The sequence below is a fragment of the Panulirus ornatus genome, chromosome 1, assembly GCF_036320965.1.
Source record: "Panulirus ornatus isolate Po-2019 chromosome 1, ASM3632096v1, whole genome shotgun sequence".
Taxonomy (NCBI): domain Eukaryota; kingdom Metazoa; phylum Arthropoda; class Malacostraca; order Decapoda; family Palinuridae; genus Panulirus; species Panulirus ornatus.
In genome coordinates, this window is record NC_092224.1 from 24771234 (window position 1) to 24787021 (window position 15788).

Genomic DNA, 15788 nt, shown 5'->3' on the forward strand with positions numbered 1-15788 from the left:
TCTGAGCCGCTGTGGTTGCCTCCGTGCACTTGCACTTCCGAAGGGCGTGATTCAGTTATTTGCTTGTGTGGTAAGATGACTCACCAGAGTGCCAATGTGTCCAAGTGGTAGTGCAGCCATGCACCTAATCAGACACATTTGAACTGGCTCTGGTCTGCACCTAACAAACTCACATTTACATCATATGATCGTATGTCCCAGCATCATTGTTTTCAAAACTCAAGGCCTATTGTACGGACGCTAATGCATATGAAGATATTCCACCACGATGTCTAAAAATTTGCCATGCCTTTAACTATGCAGGCATCATGGATGTAAGTTACATATGAAGTTCAACTGTCAGACAGATTCTCTCCATGTAACCATCAGTACCACACCTGTATTCTGCCAACTCTGTATCATACGTCTGATGTACCCTACTCCGTCCGTTTAACCTCCGTACATCGTGTGTTTTCCTTTATGACGTAATGCTCATGCCTGCAATAACGGGGGGGGGGGGGGTGCGGAGGGGGGGGATGTTAGGGCTCTGTGTCCTTGGGGCCACGAAGGTCCGCCTTCCTCCCCAATGTCAGTGTAATAATGTCCAGAGATGTGCCTTTTCATCACAGTATTGTGTATATCTGATTTATAGCTACTTATTTGTTATTAAGCCACGACCCATTTGCACGAAAGTCTTGCTGTTACCCCTGACCTTTCTAAAAGCGCCTGCAGCCCAAGGATGCACCATTTCCAGCAGCAGGGAAATGTAACTTCTTTAAAGTAAGAAGTTCTTTGACAAGATTGTACTCCAAATGATACAACCTCTCCAAGGGTGACTTTACACTTCTTTGCAACCTCAGGCAGGCGGAGGCCGGTGAAAACATATATGTGCTTGTTCGATATATCATCCTTGCCAAGAACACACAAATCTTCATATATTACTTGTTTTACCGCCACTATCACTGTGTGTCATGTATATTACGTCGTATACAGCTGATGCATCCTTAACCGCTGTAGCTTCTCTGTTACTCCTAAGTTCAACTTTGTCCTATACATTGTTAAACAATGTATATTGTTAAACAATGTACAGTTTGTTTTTACAGCCTTCACTGTATCGATTTATCTTCTTTTCTGACCGGTAGAGGACTCTGGAGGTCTCTAGACCGACCCATCACCCTCCCATGTGGATGCACTGACCCCACTCTGCACTTGCCTCCACTCCACCCGCAAGTCATGTACCATTCCTCCGTGCTATCGGTGGGGTGTTGACCCACACAAGTCTCTCCGCCTACAGCCATGGCAACGAGGTACCGCTGGCGAGGAAGCCTTCCCTAGAGAACCTTCTGTGAGGAGGAAGATCCAATAAGTACCTAAGATGCTGTGTCTGCGGATTCTTAGAAAAAAAATGGGTATGGTAAACTTTAAAGAAAAAAAAAGAAAGATTCGTGACTCACCGCACGGCACCAGCTGCGTCGGTTCCCCTCCCACACACACAAATGTGTGCGTGTGTGTGTGTGTGTGTACGTACGGTACATGCGCATTTGTGTTTATCTATGCACGATTTTCTATATTTTCGTGTGTTTGCGTGTGCGTGATCACTATTTGTGATTATTATGTACGTGTTAAGGGAAGAGTTTTACACACGTGTGTGCGTGTGTGGGTGAGTGGTGGGTGGGTGGGTGTTACCAGGCTCTCCACACCGCACTAACTTCCCTGCCGCGCCACATAATGTCAGTGTTGACTGTCTTCGTATGGAAGTCATACGAGAAATAGAATCTTCACCGTTATCATTACTCTCACTGCTATCGGTCATCCTTATCAGGCTGCTTTCGTGAGCGAATGCGGTCCTCTGGCTGAGGGAGAGGGAAACTCCTCCGTCGTTTCATAACATTTTATTGATGTATATATAAAAATAATCTAACGCAAGGAATGATACGTTGTGTGGTGGATCCCATGTCCTCACCTTCCTGGATCGGTAGGCAGGATTGTGTGTAGTGATATGAGAGAGAGAGAGAGAGAGAGAGAGAGAGAGAGAGAGAGAGAGAGAGAGAGAGAGAGAGAGAGAGAGAGAGAGAGAGAGAGAGTCAGCAATCGACAAACACTAACATTAGCTCTGTGCCACTGACTTGCCAAATAGATATGATAATGAAGAGGAGAGAACAGATGCACACATGGTAATCTGAAGACCTGTCTGCCACTTTACCGCAGTCGTACAGACACCAGCGGTAATGCATCTTCTTATAAGGTATTTTGCCATAGCACTGGAGGCGGTACCAGGCAGCACTGTAGGCGGTACCAGGCAGCACTGTAGGCGGTACCAGGCAGCACTGGAGATGGTACCAGGCAGCACGGAATGTGGTACCAGGCAGCGCTGGAGGTGATACTAGGCAGCACTGGAGGCGGTACCAAGCAGCACTGGAGGTGGTACTGGGCAGCACCGGAGGTGGTACTAGGCAGCACTGGAGGTGATACTAGGCAGCACTGGAGGCGGTACCAAGCAGCACTGGAGGTGGTACTGGGCAGCACTGGAGGCGGTACCAAGCAGCACTGGAGGCGGTACCAAGCAGCACTGGAGGCGGTACCAAGCAGCACTGGAGGTGGTACCAGGCAGCACTGGAGGTGGTGCTAGGCAGCACTGGAGGTGGTACTAGGCAGCACTGGAGGTGGTACTAGGCAGCACTGGAGGTGGTACTAGGCAGCACAAGAGGTGGTACCAGGCAGCACTGGAGGTGGTACCAGGCAGGAGGTGGTACCAGGCAGCACTGGAGGTGGTACCAGGCAGCACTGAAGGCGGTACTAGGCAGCAATGAAGGTGGTACCAGGCAGCACTGAAGGCGGTACTAGGCAGCACTGAAGGCGGTACTAGGCAGCACTGAAGGCGGTACCAGGCAGCACTGAATTTGGTACCAGGCAGCACTGGAGGTGGTATCAGGCAGCACTAGAGGCGGTACTAGGCAGCACTGAAGGTGGTACCAGGCAGCACTGGAGGTGGTACTAGGCAGCACTGAAGGCGGTACTAGGCAGCACTGAAGGCGGTACCAGGCAGCACTGAATTTGGTACCAGGCAGCACTGGAGGTGGTATCAGGCAGCACTGAAGGTGGTAACAGGCAGCACTGAAGGTGGTAACAGGCAGCACTGAAGGCGGTACTAGGCAGCACTGGAGGTGGTACTAGGCAGCACTGGAGGTGGTACCAGGCAGCACGGAAGGTGGTACCAGGCAGCACTGGAGGCGGTACAAGGCAGCACTGAAGGTGGTACTGGGCAGCACTGGAGGTGGTACTGGGCAGCACTGGAGGTGGTACTAGGCAGCACTGAAGGTGGCACTAGGCAGTACTGGAGATGGTACTAGGCAGTACTTGAGGTAGCACTGGTAGATTTTGAAATTATCTACGTTGAAAACTACCTCACAAAACATAACCAAACTTATCCAGCTTGACTTAATATGGCTGAATTGGTTAGATCTGAGTGAGTGTATTTGAAAAATGATTTCTCAGATTCCAGTCCTTTAAACTACCCGATTTCTCACATTTCAGTACTTTAAAAACCACTTGAGACGACCTCAGCAAAACCTAACTCAATCTGGTTGAATGAGAATGAATATCATTACCTCTACGGAGGTCGTCTGGAGAACGAATGATTCCAAAGTTCGCCAGGACTAAAGACAGTGACCTTGACCACCCGCCTCCAGCTCAAGTGGCTTCCATCTCTGGGTTTCCTGTGACAGTTGGGCGCAACACTCGTGCCGGCGGACCCTGAGTGAGGCGTTAGCGTGTACCAAAGACGGAAGACCACTGTGTCGCTGGCGCCTACTTCGTGTGGACTTAGGGTCACCACACCTTGTCATACTTAAAAATGTAAAACTGTCTTTTCACTCTTCGCATATTTTCCTCGGCTGCATTTCTGATTCACACATCTTTCCTAAATTGCATTTCCTGTCTTCATACATCTAATTCGCACATTCAGTATTTCACTCATGAATATTCTTCACACCTGTGCATTTCATTCACCTCACGGTAGCATTCTCTGTTATGGGTACATGTTATACATACAAGTACAGTATCCTGATACAGCCATGGTATCTGTCTTCTATATTGTTAACATTCACCATATATGTCATTTGCATATCTCCCAAATTTCACATACATAGTTACCAAGGTCAGCAATGGCCAGTTTTCAATTCTTGAGGACACTGGTGCCATTGATCATACCTGACACAGGCAAAACTGAACATACTACAGCTATGGATGAACATATCTGGTAAAGGTATAGCTGAATATGCCTAGTACAGATATAGATGAAAGTACCTGGTCAAGCATAGCTTAACATACCTGGTAAAGTTATAGCTGTAAGTACCTGATACAAGTATAGCTGAACGTACTTGGTAACAATATAGTTGTACATATCTTGAATAAGTATAAATGAACATAAATGATATAGGTGTAGCTGAATATACCAGGGACAAATGGGTCTCAGCATACCTCGAACAAGTACATTTGAACATACATGGTATAAGCAAAACTTTTAATACGTATTTGGTAATTGAAAGACAAGATGCAAAGAGTTATTGTTTGAAGTATTTAGGTGTGACTAAAAAATTAGATACAACCACTTTCACCTGGGTCCATTCCTTCACCACTTCACCTTAGAAGTGCTCATTGTTTACACATTCTTCTTTACCCTAAACTGATTTCTTACTTCATTTCTCGTTATGTACGCAACCGTCAGAACAAGACCTCTGTATCACACAACGTTGTAGACTATAGACTGCAGCAAGACTCAGAGCCTCACAGTTCACACACAACAGCTAAGAGCATTATACGTCCTACCCAGGAGTCATATATACATGATCCACACACACACACACACACACTAGTTGCACCATGAGCCATATTGCCCACAACGACACTTCATGAGCTTTCTAATTCACTCGTGCACGGTCAATAGACCAAAAGCCTATTATCTTAAACGGCAGCCAGTTCTCCAGGTTTATGGCTACTACAGCATAATAAACTTGGCAGAATGAATCAACATTAATATTGGCACACTGTTTACAGAGATTCTTACAGCACACACGACAGGAGAGAGGCAAGTTTGCCAACACAGCCAAACCTAGGAAGAGAATAAACTGGGCAGCTTTACAAAGACATCGCTTAAGCTAAAGGTATTAAGATATTCAAGTCACAATGCTAAACGATTACACCACGGTTTTAAGTTTAGGTCCTTTATCATCTTAGGCATCTGTTCAGCTAATGGTGCTTCAACCCACCAAGGGGGAACCATAACTTGGGACTCACGTGAGAGACACCAGTAACCCTCTATCTAGCAAGTTGATCAGACCATGAGAGTTCTGTTAGAGCTATGAAAGGCTTCGTCCAGCTGGTATAGCATCACATGTAACATGACTCAGTGTTAATTGTGGATCACAGACATATACAATGAACGTAGTGTCACAAGGTCCTATCATAGTTGACTTTGTTCAGTAAGTGTGAGGTATGAACAACACTCGTGGTATGTACACCAACTACATGATACATATAAGTCTAAATCAAGATTCTTTCACTAGACTTCCCAGCCAGCGCCTTACGAAAGACCTACACTTTAAACGGGAACTCTTTTATTACATATACCAGTACCATATACTAATACACATACCAGTTCAAGTGAGGCCATAGCGCCTTAAGTATCAAGTAAGCCAAGACTATTATGTTGCTTATATAAACTACATCATTTCTCTTACAGTGCACAGTTATCATCTAAACCAAGGCTCTCACGGTGCACATACCAGTTCAGTTAACTTCCTCCATCCAGGACAGTCGGCAGTGGCAATCCTCTCTTTCCGTGAGGTGTGAACCCATCGAGTACCGACTCGCTACTTCGAAGCTCTCATTTCAAACCACTGCCAAGCTTTCATTTATTTGGAGTTATGCTTATCATGTCGAGGTCGTTCCTAGTATCCACCAAGTCTCGCTATATGTGATGTTAACTTCTGCTTTCCATAAACTAACAAGACATCATCGTGATGTCTCACATTTCCCTCTCCGTGGCTGGCAACCGGAGGGGATTAACCGGTGAGTTGGAAGCCAAACGTGGGTAAAGAGAGGAGTTCTCTGAGCTCGGGCCGTGAGACCACACCGGTCATCCTGTGACACCAGTGATACATTGACTCGGGTATCGGTCTTAACCTTGACTCAAGTAGGAAATATTAAAGTTTGATACGTGGAAGTGGTTTTTTCATCAAAGACTAATGATTAATGATATTAACCATGACCTGATAATGATCTAACTGACGGAGGTGAAATCACTAAGGGTGCGGGTGGTGGAGGGGTGAGGGTGGTAGGAAGGCAAACGTGGCGTGAGGGTGGTGGGAAGGCAAACGTGGCGTGTGGGTGGAGGAAAGTGAAGCCTGATGTGTGGGGCCGCCTCTGATAATATTAATCTGAAGCAGCGGAATAAAGACGTTGGCAAAAAAAAAAAAAAGGAAATGTATTAAGAGCATTAATGATGAGGTTGTATGGTCACCTTCGCGCAGGATGTATTCTTTTTTTTCCCCCCAGCACTTCGCTGGTTTCGTCCTGCAACAACACTACTCCAGTGTTCTGCGCTGTGGCTCAAATGTTCCAAAGCAACAGAGGAAATACTTATTTCAACAAATATCTTTCTACAGGCTGGTCCTATTGAAGGCTCACTGCGATTGTCGTATATATAAAAGGGTACTTGATATATATATATATATATATATATATATATATATATATATATATATATATATATATATATATATATATATATATATATATGATCATATAACACCCAAAATGATAATTTCCTAAGGTGAAAACCCCTACTGCACCCTGCATGAACGAGTATTCGTGCGTGGTAATACATCTCTCATGGATGGTTTATACATTACGGAAACTTTATTGGTGTCCCATATTGACGAACATGTGCTGGGATGCAGTACGTAAGTACAGCATAATGTAAGACGTCAGTAAAAATGAGGCTAATGTTAGGTGTGAGTGTGGTGGGAGTGAGGCTGTGTGGTGGTGGTCACTACGGGATCGGTCACATATTAGCTGGGAGTCGTCCTGAGTGATTCATACAGCTATCGAGCTTGGCATTAGTCGATGAGATTACAAGGAACTCTTTACATTACTTCGCCTTGGAGATGAACTTTGAAATGACTTATCGGATGTACCCAACGCCATTACACTCTTCCTACTAACAATTAATAATGATAATTGGGAAAATGACACGGTTTTCATTATCTAGCCAGCAGACACTTTGATATTATCTATATCCATCCTACCAGTTTATCAGAACTGCCTTACGCCATACCGATCAAAATCTCATATTAATCCCTGAATATCATTAACATCATCAGATGTGTTCGTATACATTACGTCTCGCATTATAAAACGGCGAACATTTTCACCTTGTTTTAGGTGTTGCCAAAAGCTAACAGGGACAGGTTGAGCCAATGTACACACTAGTCTGTGACACTTTATGCACGGGTGGCAGGCCTGGTACCCGTGACACAAGTTGCCAGTTCACCATTTACTGCTCGGTGGTGCTAAGTTACTAATGATGCTCCGTATTTCACTCATTCATATATTACCAACACATGTGTAGGAAGCTTACGTCAGGTCTATGAACAGACCCTATATCGTCCAATGTCTATATACATCCACAGTATCCCTAAACTCATCAAATTCCTGCTAAGTGTTGATAGTTAATTATAGTATCACGTTTTCAGTTCATTACACAATAGTGTCGTACAGACGGTATAGGTATAGTGAAATACAGATGTGGATATGCTCGACTACGGTTCCTACAAGCTTCGGTCACCATACCGCCAAGATGAACCAGTCCCGGCGATAAATCATATTACGTGAAACTATCAAGTGATAACGTTAACACGTGAATGAAGATTGCCAGTCATTTCGACGACTCATCTGTAAACAACTTCCAGATTCATGAATGCCCTTAAAGATAGTGTTCCATACTGAATATTGCTCAGTTGTCAAGTTTCCAAATCATGAAGAGTAATCGTGCTCGAGCGATTCAAAACATTATCCGAATGGCAACTCGAAACTTCCAACTAATCAGACGTACCAACCCACCACATATTGTCACTGGTTGAGTCACACTGTTTCACTTGGTATAACTAATCATAGGGCAAAACAGGGAAGACAGTTGTCTTAGATTGTATATTCCCATTATAAAGATTACTCACCACAACACATGGGTGTACCTGCACGATGCTCAACCTTCTTCCTGACATCACAACACCTCACTACGCTCACCGCAACCCTATCTACATCCAACACCATGCTTTTGTTGCAGGCTGCTAACTGTGAAACATTACATGGAATAATAGATGAGCTGAAAACTGATATTCCTTTTTCATATCAACTGTACCTAAAACTGTAGGACAGCTTCCTGGGGAATTATACTGAGAACAAACTGGTTAACTGTTCAAATGCATCCTTGGCCTACTGCTTAGGTTGTGAGAGCTAATCCCGCACCTTCCCCCTCTCCAACGAACGCAGCAGGTGTAAAGGTCACTCTCGAAATGGTGACGTTTGCTTCTGCGACTGGAAGGAATGACATGACCTATGACTGTGTGTGCCTGTATGCTAATCAAAGGTGTGTGTGTGTGTGTGTGTGTTAGGGGTGGAGGAGTTGCATTACCATGGAATAATTCAGACCTGTAGCAAAAGCTGCGAATGACGTCCTAACATGCGGTTAACATCACTCTCAGCATATTTGCTTAGTCCTACTTATTTCTATATTTACTTCATGAAATATTACGTTGTATGCAGGTGCCACTCCTCTCTCACCCCTCTCCATTCTTCCCTCCTCACCTCGTCACCTTATCACCCCATCACACGCAGGCCCTTGCCGCCTCGCGCTCCCCTCACTCCGTGTCACTAATGAAAGCTTCGACTTAGAGAGTCGATCCTCCTTGGGTTCCCGCCTCACGACGGATAGAGAGGAGTGACAATCCTCACTTTCCCAATTGAGAGGGGAGGCGTCTGTACATATCTAAACCAAGACTGACAGTAAGGATGCCAGGTAGAATTAAAATTTCGAGTGTACACATCAGCTAAGTGAAGGCTCTTGGAGTATATAAACCTACTGAATCAAGACTCTCGAACACACACACACACACACACACACACACACATAAAACGGTTAAACAAATCGATTCCTTTTGGCGTCTCTCCGGTGTAGGAAGAGGACCACGAGGATAGTCAGGAGGCCAAGCGCCAGCATGATGGACCAGATGATCGTCATGGTCGGGGTGTTCATGATGAAGAGTAGAGCCTTCATCTGGCCGGCCAGGTCCGGGGGCATGGCGGCGATCTCCTCGAACCACATCATGGGAAGGTACACCTCCTTGACGTCCTTCAGGATCCTGGGAGGGCACGAGGAGAGTGGGGCAGATGAGGGCAGAGAAGGATCATAATGAACATGAGAAAGATAGGTAGTAGAAGACATGACAGTCCATGACAAGGCTATCTAATGAGGGACAGCATTAGTAACTTAAATTCCTAATCATATATATATATATATATATATATATATATATATATATATATATTTTTTTTTTTTTTTTTTTTTTTTTTCATACATATTCGCCATTTCCCGCGTCAGCGTTAAGGACAGAGTACTGAGCCTTAGAGAGCATATCCTCACTTGGCCCCCTTCTCTGTTCCTTCTTTTGGAAAATCAAAAACGGGAGGGAAGGATACGACAGACACCATGATGAAAGTGAAGATGAAATTAAAGATAAGACTGCCAGTGCCAAGGGACATAAAGTAACGTTTTGGCTCTCATTAGAACTTACTCTATTTTGCCAGGAAAAATGCCGAATCTCCCCGGGTAAGGTATGACATGCATATTGATCTGCATCCTCGCTGCCACTGCCATGGGTGTCCCAAGCTCCTGAAAGAAGAAAAAAAAAAAAATCAGAATCTAGGATGACTCAGAGATTCATCCATGCCACACAGACCTGAATGCCATCATATTACAAAGATGTAAAAGGTTCCTCGAATTCACATCCACGTCACCACAACACGGCCATAAGGGTAATATTCACCTGCGCTCGCCAGTACAGCTCTAAGGGTTTCTCTCTGGTGTGAGACTGAAGAATTATGGTTCTCATCAACACAAGGTCAAGGGGTGTTCACCAGTATAAGGCCAAAGGCATCTCAACTAACACTATGAGTCTAAAAGGTATTCAGCAGTATGATACTAAAGGGTTGTCACAGGCTTGACGCCAAAGGGCTTTTATCACTACGATGCTCAAGAGTTGGAATCATCATATGATCAATGGGTTTTCTGCACCACGAATATAAGGGAGCTTACTTCAATATGAGAATCATTGGTTCCTGCCAATATAAGTCCAAGTTTTTCTTCGACAAAGTGAGGGTAAAAGGCTTTCATCAGTATGAGACAAAGGGGATTTTCCACAGCATGTGCCTAAGGGGTTTTCATCAGCGAGGCCAAGGGGGTTTATCTTAGTATGGATCTAAAGGTTTGTGTCATCAGTATTAAGGCAAAGAAGTTTACGCTAGTAGTAGGTCAAAGGGTGCTTAACAGTATGAAACTTACGATTTCTCTCCAGTGTGAGACTAAAGGGATTTTACCAGTATGAGACCAAGGATCTCTCTCCGAGTCCAAGGGGTTCCCAACAATATGAGTGTGAAATGTTTTTCCATGATGAGAATAAAGGGGTGGCACCAGTATGAAACCAAGGGGTTATCACCAGTGCCAGTCATTCTTCTCTCTGGTATGAGACTAAAGGGTCTTTTTCAGCGTAAGACTCAGAGGGTGTCACAACTATAAGGACAAGGGCCTCTCATCAGAATGAGTTCAGGGTGTTCTCACCAACATAAGACAGGGAGGTTATCCCTAGCATGAGGCCAAGGGACTCTCATGAGCATGAGTGTAAGGGTCTCTCTCCAATGTAAGACTGAAGGGTATTCATGAGTATGAGGCCACTGGACTCTCACTAGTATGAACCCAAGGAGATCTCACCCATATGATACCGAAGGGTTCCTACAAGTATGGGGGGTAAAGGGTCTTCACTAGCATGAGCCCAAGGTTGACGCTAGTATGAATTTAACGTGTTCTCTCCAGTATGAGACTGAAGGATTCTTACCGGTATGGGGACAAGAGGTTCTCACCAGTGTGAGTCCAAGAAATTCTCACCGGTATGATGTCTATGTAGAAGGCGTGTTTCTCCGGGTCAGGTTTGAGGCCTTCGACGCCCTCCAGCAGGAGGGGGTCGGCGTGTAGGAAGTGAGGGAAGGAGATGAAAGCTGGAGCACCCATCCTGCAGGACTCAGCATTCAGAAGACCTAAGGAGAAGATGAAGGAATGAGTTCCTGGTGATGGCTCATTTACCTCGTGTGTGTGTGTGTGTGTGTGTGTGTGTGTGTGTGTCCTTGCTTACGCCAGGTATCCATTCACAAATCATCTCAAAATGGTTGGGTGAACAGTTGGGCTGACTGTAAAAGGGCTACCCAGTCTAGGAGTAGAAATCGGGCTCCTTGAGATTAATGGGAGGTCTGAACTTGAGAGAGAGAGAGAGAGAGAGAGAGAGAGAGAGAGAGAGAGAGAGAGAGAGAGAGAGAGAGAGGAGAGAGTAGGGGAGGAGGGGGAGGGGGAAGAATTGTGCTGGGGCTTTCACTGTGATCTGTAGGAAGTACAAGGCAGTGACGTATGGTACAGTATACTGTATGTTATACATGTTAAGGCGTGCCAGCGGCAAACCTTTCACCAAACCCATAATACGTCCACGGTGTGACCGACCCAGTAGGGGTATACATGTGTCTCACCTAGGTAACTGCACGTGAACAGGTGTGCTTGTCCCGTCTATGGGTGGATACGTGTCTCATCTATGTATAAGCAAGTATATGGTCTCATCTGTTAATGGGCAGGTGTATAGTCTCATCCGTTGCTGGGTACGTGTATAGTTTCAGCTGGGGGTGATAAGGTATGGTCTCATCTGGGGGTGAGCAGGTGTTTATTGTCATCTGTAGGGTTAACAGATGTTATGTTTTCATCTGTGGGTAATCAGGTGTGTTCTTATTTGTGTATGTCATTTGTGAGGCTACACGTGCGAACGTTTCATGTTTGCAAACAGTTGTACGTGTCATTTGTGTAGGATATTTGTTCTTCCGTGGGAGCTGCAGATGTCTGTCTACCCGTGGGGAGGTACAGGTGTGTATCTACCCTTGGGAGCTGTAGGTGTCTGTCTTCCATTAAGGAGATACAGGTGTGTGAGTGTATCTGCCTTTGAAAGCTGTAGGTGTCTGCCTCCCTGTGAGGAGATACAGGTGTGTGAGTATGTGTGTACCTGTGGCAGCTGCAGGTGTCTGTCTCCCTGTGAGGAGATGCAGGTGTGTGAGTATGTGTGTACCTGTGGCAGCTGCAGGTGTCTGTGTACCTGTAGGGACGTGTGTGCCTCTCACCCATGGGGGCGCAAGTGCCATCGACACAGTAGCAGTCGTCGTCGCCGGTGACAACGCTGCTGTTGAAGGTGTCGTTGGTGCCCCAGTAGCGAAGCCACGTATGCCGTTCTCGTCCTCCGTCTCCTCCTTGTAGAACAGCGTCATGCTCCTGTGGCGGACGAGGAAAGGTATCTGTCAACATCAACACTCTGTGCTCCGACTGAAGAACCTATCCCCCTCACCACACTCCACTCTTTCCCTCCTAACTGGCTGTCTCCCGTCTTCCTAATTGTGCAGAGAAGAGCAAAGTTTATCGTCTCTCCTCTTTCTAACCCTATCAAGGACAACATGGAGTGACTCACATGCACAGGTCTGAGCTGTAGAATTCAATGAAATCCTCCACCATGTTGGGCGGCCACATCTCCCCAGCTGAGCCGGATACGTTGTTACAGGGAGAGCTGAAGTAGTCTGTCTCGCGCCTTCCGTTCCACAGGTCAATCTTCCCTGTCGTGTGAACAAGACGCTCATAAGACCATGTAGGAAACTACGGAGAAAAAAATTTGCTCTTAAACAGCAAGTTTTTATAGTGACAGCATTGTTATGTATCCCTCCAGGTTAAATATAGGCAGTTCACAGTTCGCTATTGCCCGTGTGAGCGAGGTAGCGTCCAGAACCGATGACTTAAACTTAAAGGAAATAAAGATCCTGTTTTGGATCTCTACTCCTTTGCTCCTACTCTTGGAAATCAATACAGGAGTGGCGGGATTCCAGTCTCCCGCTTCCTCCCCTCTTAGTCGCCCTGTTCGACATGCAATATTCTATTCTCTCTTCCCTATCCTCAAGTATATCTATATCTATCTATCTATCTATCTATCTATCTATCTATCTATATATATATATATATATATATATATATATATATATATATATATGTGTGTGTGTGTGTGTGTGTGTGTGTGTGTGTCAACTGACTGTTATATTTCTCTCTTGTGTCTCCCCTGATGATGTGATTATTACACGAAAGTGCACTTGGGAACTTATCGTGTTTCATTTTCCCCGTGGACTCACAAGAATATATATATATATATATATATATATATATATATATATATATATATATATATATATATATATATATATATATATATATATATTCTTCTTAATACCTTCCACAGAGCATCTCTATCAACTCTATCATATGCCTTCTCCAGATCCATAAATGCTACATACAAATCCATTTGCTTTTCTAAGTATTTCTCACATACATTCTTCAAAGCAAACACCTGATCCACACATCCTCTACCACTTCTGAAACCGCACTGTTCTTCCCCAATCTGATGCTCTGTACATGCCTTCACCCTCTCAATCAATACCCTCCCATATAATTTACCAGGAATACTCAACAAACTTATACCTCTGTAATTTGAGCACTCACTCTTATCCCCTTTGCCTTTGTACAATGGCACTATGCACGCATTCCGCCAATCCTCAGGCACCTCACCATGAGTCATACATACATTAAATAACCTTACCAACCAGTCAACAATACAGTCACCCCCTTTTTTAATAAATTCCACTGCAATACCATCCAAACCTGCTGCCTTGCCGGCTTTCATCTTCCGCAAAGCTTTTACTACCTCTTCTCTGTTTACCAAATCATTTTCCCTAACCCTCTCACTTTGCACACCACCTCGACCAAAACACCCTATATCTGCCACTCTGTCATCAGACACATTCAACAAACCTTCAAAATACTCATTCCATCTCCTTCTCACATCACCGCTATGATAGAGTTGATAGAGATGCTCTGTGGAAGGTATTAAGAATATATGGTGTGGGAGGCAAGTTGTTAGAAGCAGTGAAAAGTTTTTATCGAGGATGTAAGGCATGTGTACGTGTAGGAAGAGAGGAAAGTGATTGGTTCTCAGTGAATGTAGGTTTGCGGCAGGGGTGTGTGATGTCTCCATGGTTGTTTAATTTGTTTATGGATGGGGTTGTAAGGGAGGTAAATGCAAGAGTCCTGGAAAGAGGGGCAAGTATGAAGTCTGTTGGGGATGAGAGAGCTTGGGAAGTGAGTCAGTTGTTGTTCGCTGATGATACAGCGCTGGTGGCTGATTCATGTGAGAAACTGCAGAAGCTGGTGACTGAGTTTGGTAAAGTGTGTGGAAAAAGAAAGTTGAGAGTAAATGTGAATAAGAGCAAGGTTATTAGGTACAGTAGGGTTGAGGGTCAAGTCAATTGGGAGGTGAGTTTGAATGGTGAGAGGCTGGAGGAAGTGAAGTGTTTTAGATATCTGGGAGTGGATCTGTCAGCGGATGGAACCATGGAAGCGGAAGTGGATCATAGGGTGGGGGAGGGGGCGAAAATTTTGGGAGCCTTGAAAAATGTTTGGAAGTCGAGAACATTATCTCGGAAAGCAAAAATGGGTATGTTTGAGGGAATAGTGGTTCCAACAATGTTGTATGGTTGCGAGGCGTGGGCTATGGATAGAGATGTGCGCAGGAGGATGGATGTGCTGGAAATGAGATGTTTGAGGACAATGTGTGGTGTGAGGTGGTTTGATCGAGTAAGTAACGTAAGGGTAAGAGAGATGTGTGGAAATAAAAAGAGCGTGGTTGAGAGAGCAGAAGAGGGTGTTTTGAAATGGTTTGGGCACATGGAGAGAATGAGTGAGGAGAGATTGACCAAGAGGATATATGTGTCGGAGGTGGAGGGAACGAGGAGAAGAGGGAGACCAAATTGGAGGTGGAAAGATGGAGTGAAAAAGATTTTGTGTGATCGGGGCCTGAACATGCAGGATGGTGAAAGGAGGGCAAGAAATAGAGTGAATTGGAGTCATGTGGTATACAGGGGTTGACGTGCTGTCAGTGGATTGAAGCAAGGCATGTGAAGCGTCTGGGGTAAACCATGGAAAGCTGTGTAGGTATGTATATGTGCGTGTGTGGACGTGTGTATGTACATGTGTATGGGGGGGGGGGGGGGGTTGAGCCATTTCTTTCGTCTGTTTCCTTGCGCTACCTCGCAAACGCGGGAGACAGCGACAAATTATAAAAAAAAAAAAAAAAAAAAAAAAAAAAAATATATATATATATATATATATATATATATATATATATATATATATATATATATATATATATATATATTGTTACGAACGTGTGCGCGTGTGTCCACATGTTCGTGTATATAACGCGTGTGTGTCCTTGTGTATGGTGGTGTAATCCTGTTTTGAAAACAGATGGCGATCTGTCCTTGAGCACACGGACCCTTGTTAATCAGTTACGGGGTATTTCACCACCGTACAGGTCATGTCATCGCTGCATGTTTAAACAACAGGACAAAGGAGA

The 15788-nt window shown here is 44.8% G+C and overlaps 1 protein-coding gene across 1 annotated transcript in view; it reads right to left on the reverse strand.

Moving 5' to 3' along the window:
- Positions 1 to 1990: 1990 nt before the first annotated feature.
- LOC139764625 (protein croquemort-like) overlaps positions 1991 to 15788 on the reverse strand; it is a 280032-nt gene continuing 266234 nt past the window's right edge. Inside the window, 6 exon segments of the mRNA XM_071691508.1 lie at positions 1991 to 9398; positions 9831 to 9928; positions 11198 to 11346; positions 12463 to 12555; positions 12558 to 12610; positions 12804 to 12945. Coding sequence (XP_071547609.1) covers positions 9176 to 9398; positions 9831 to 9928; positions 11198 to 11346; positions 12463 to 12555; positions 12558 to 12610; positions 12804 to 12945 — 758 coding nt within the window. The 3' untranslated portion in view covers positions 1991 to 9175.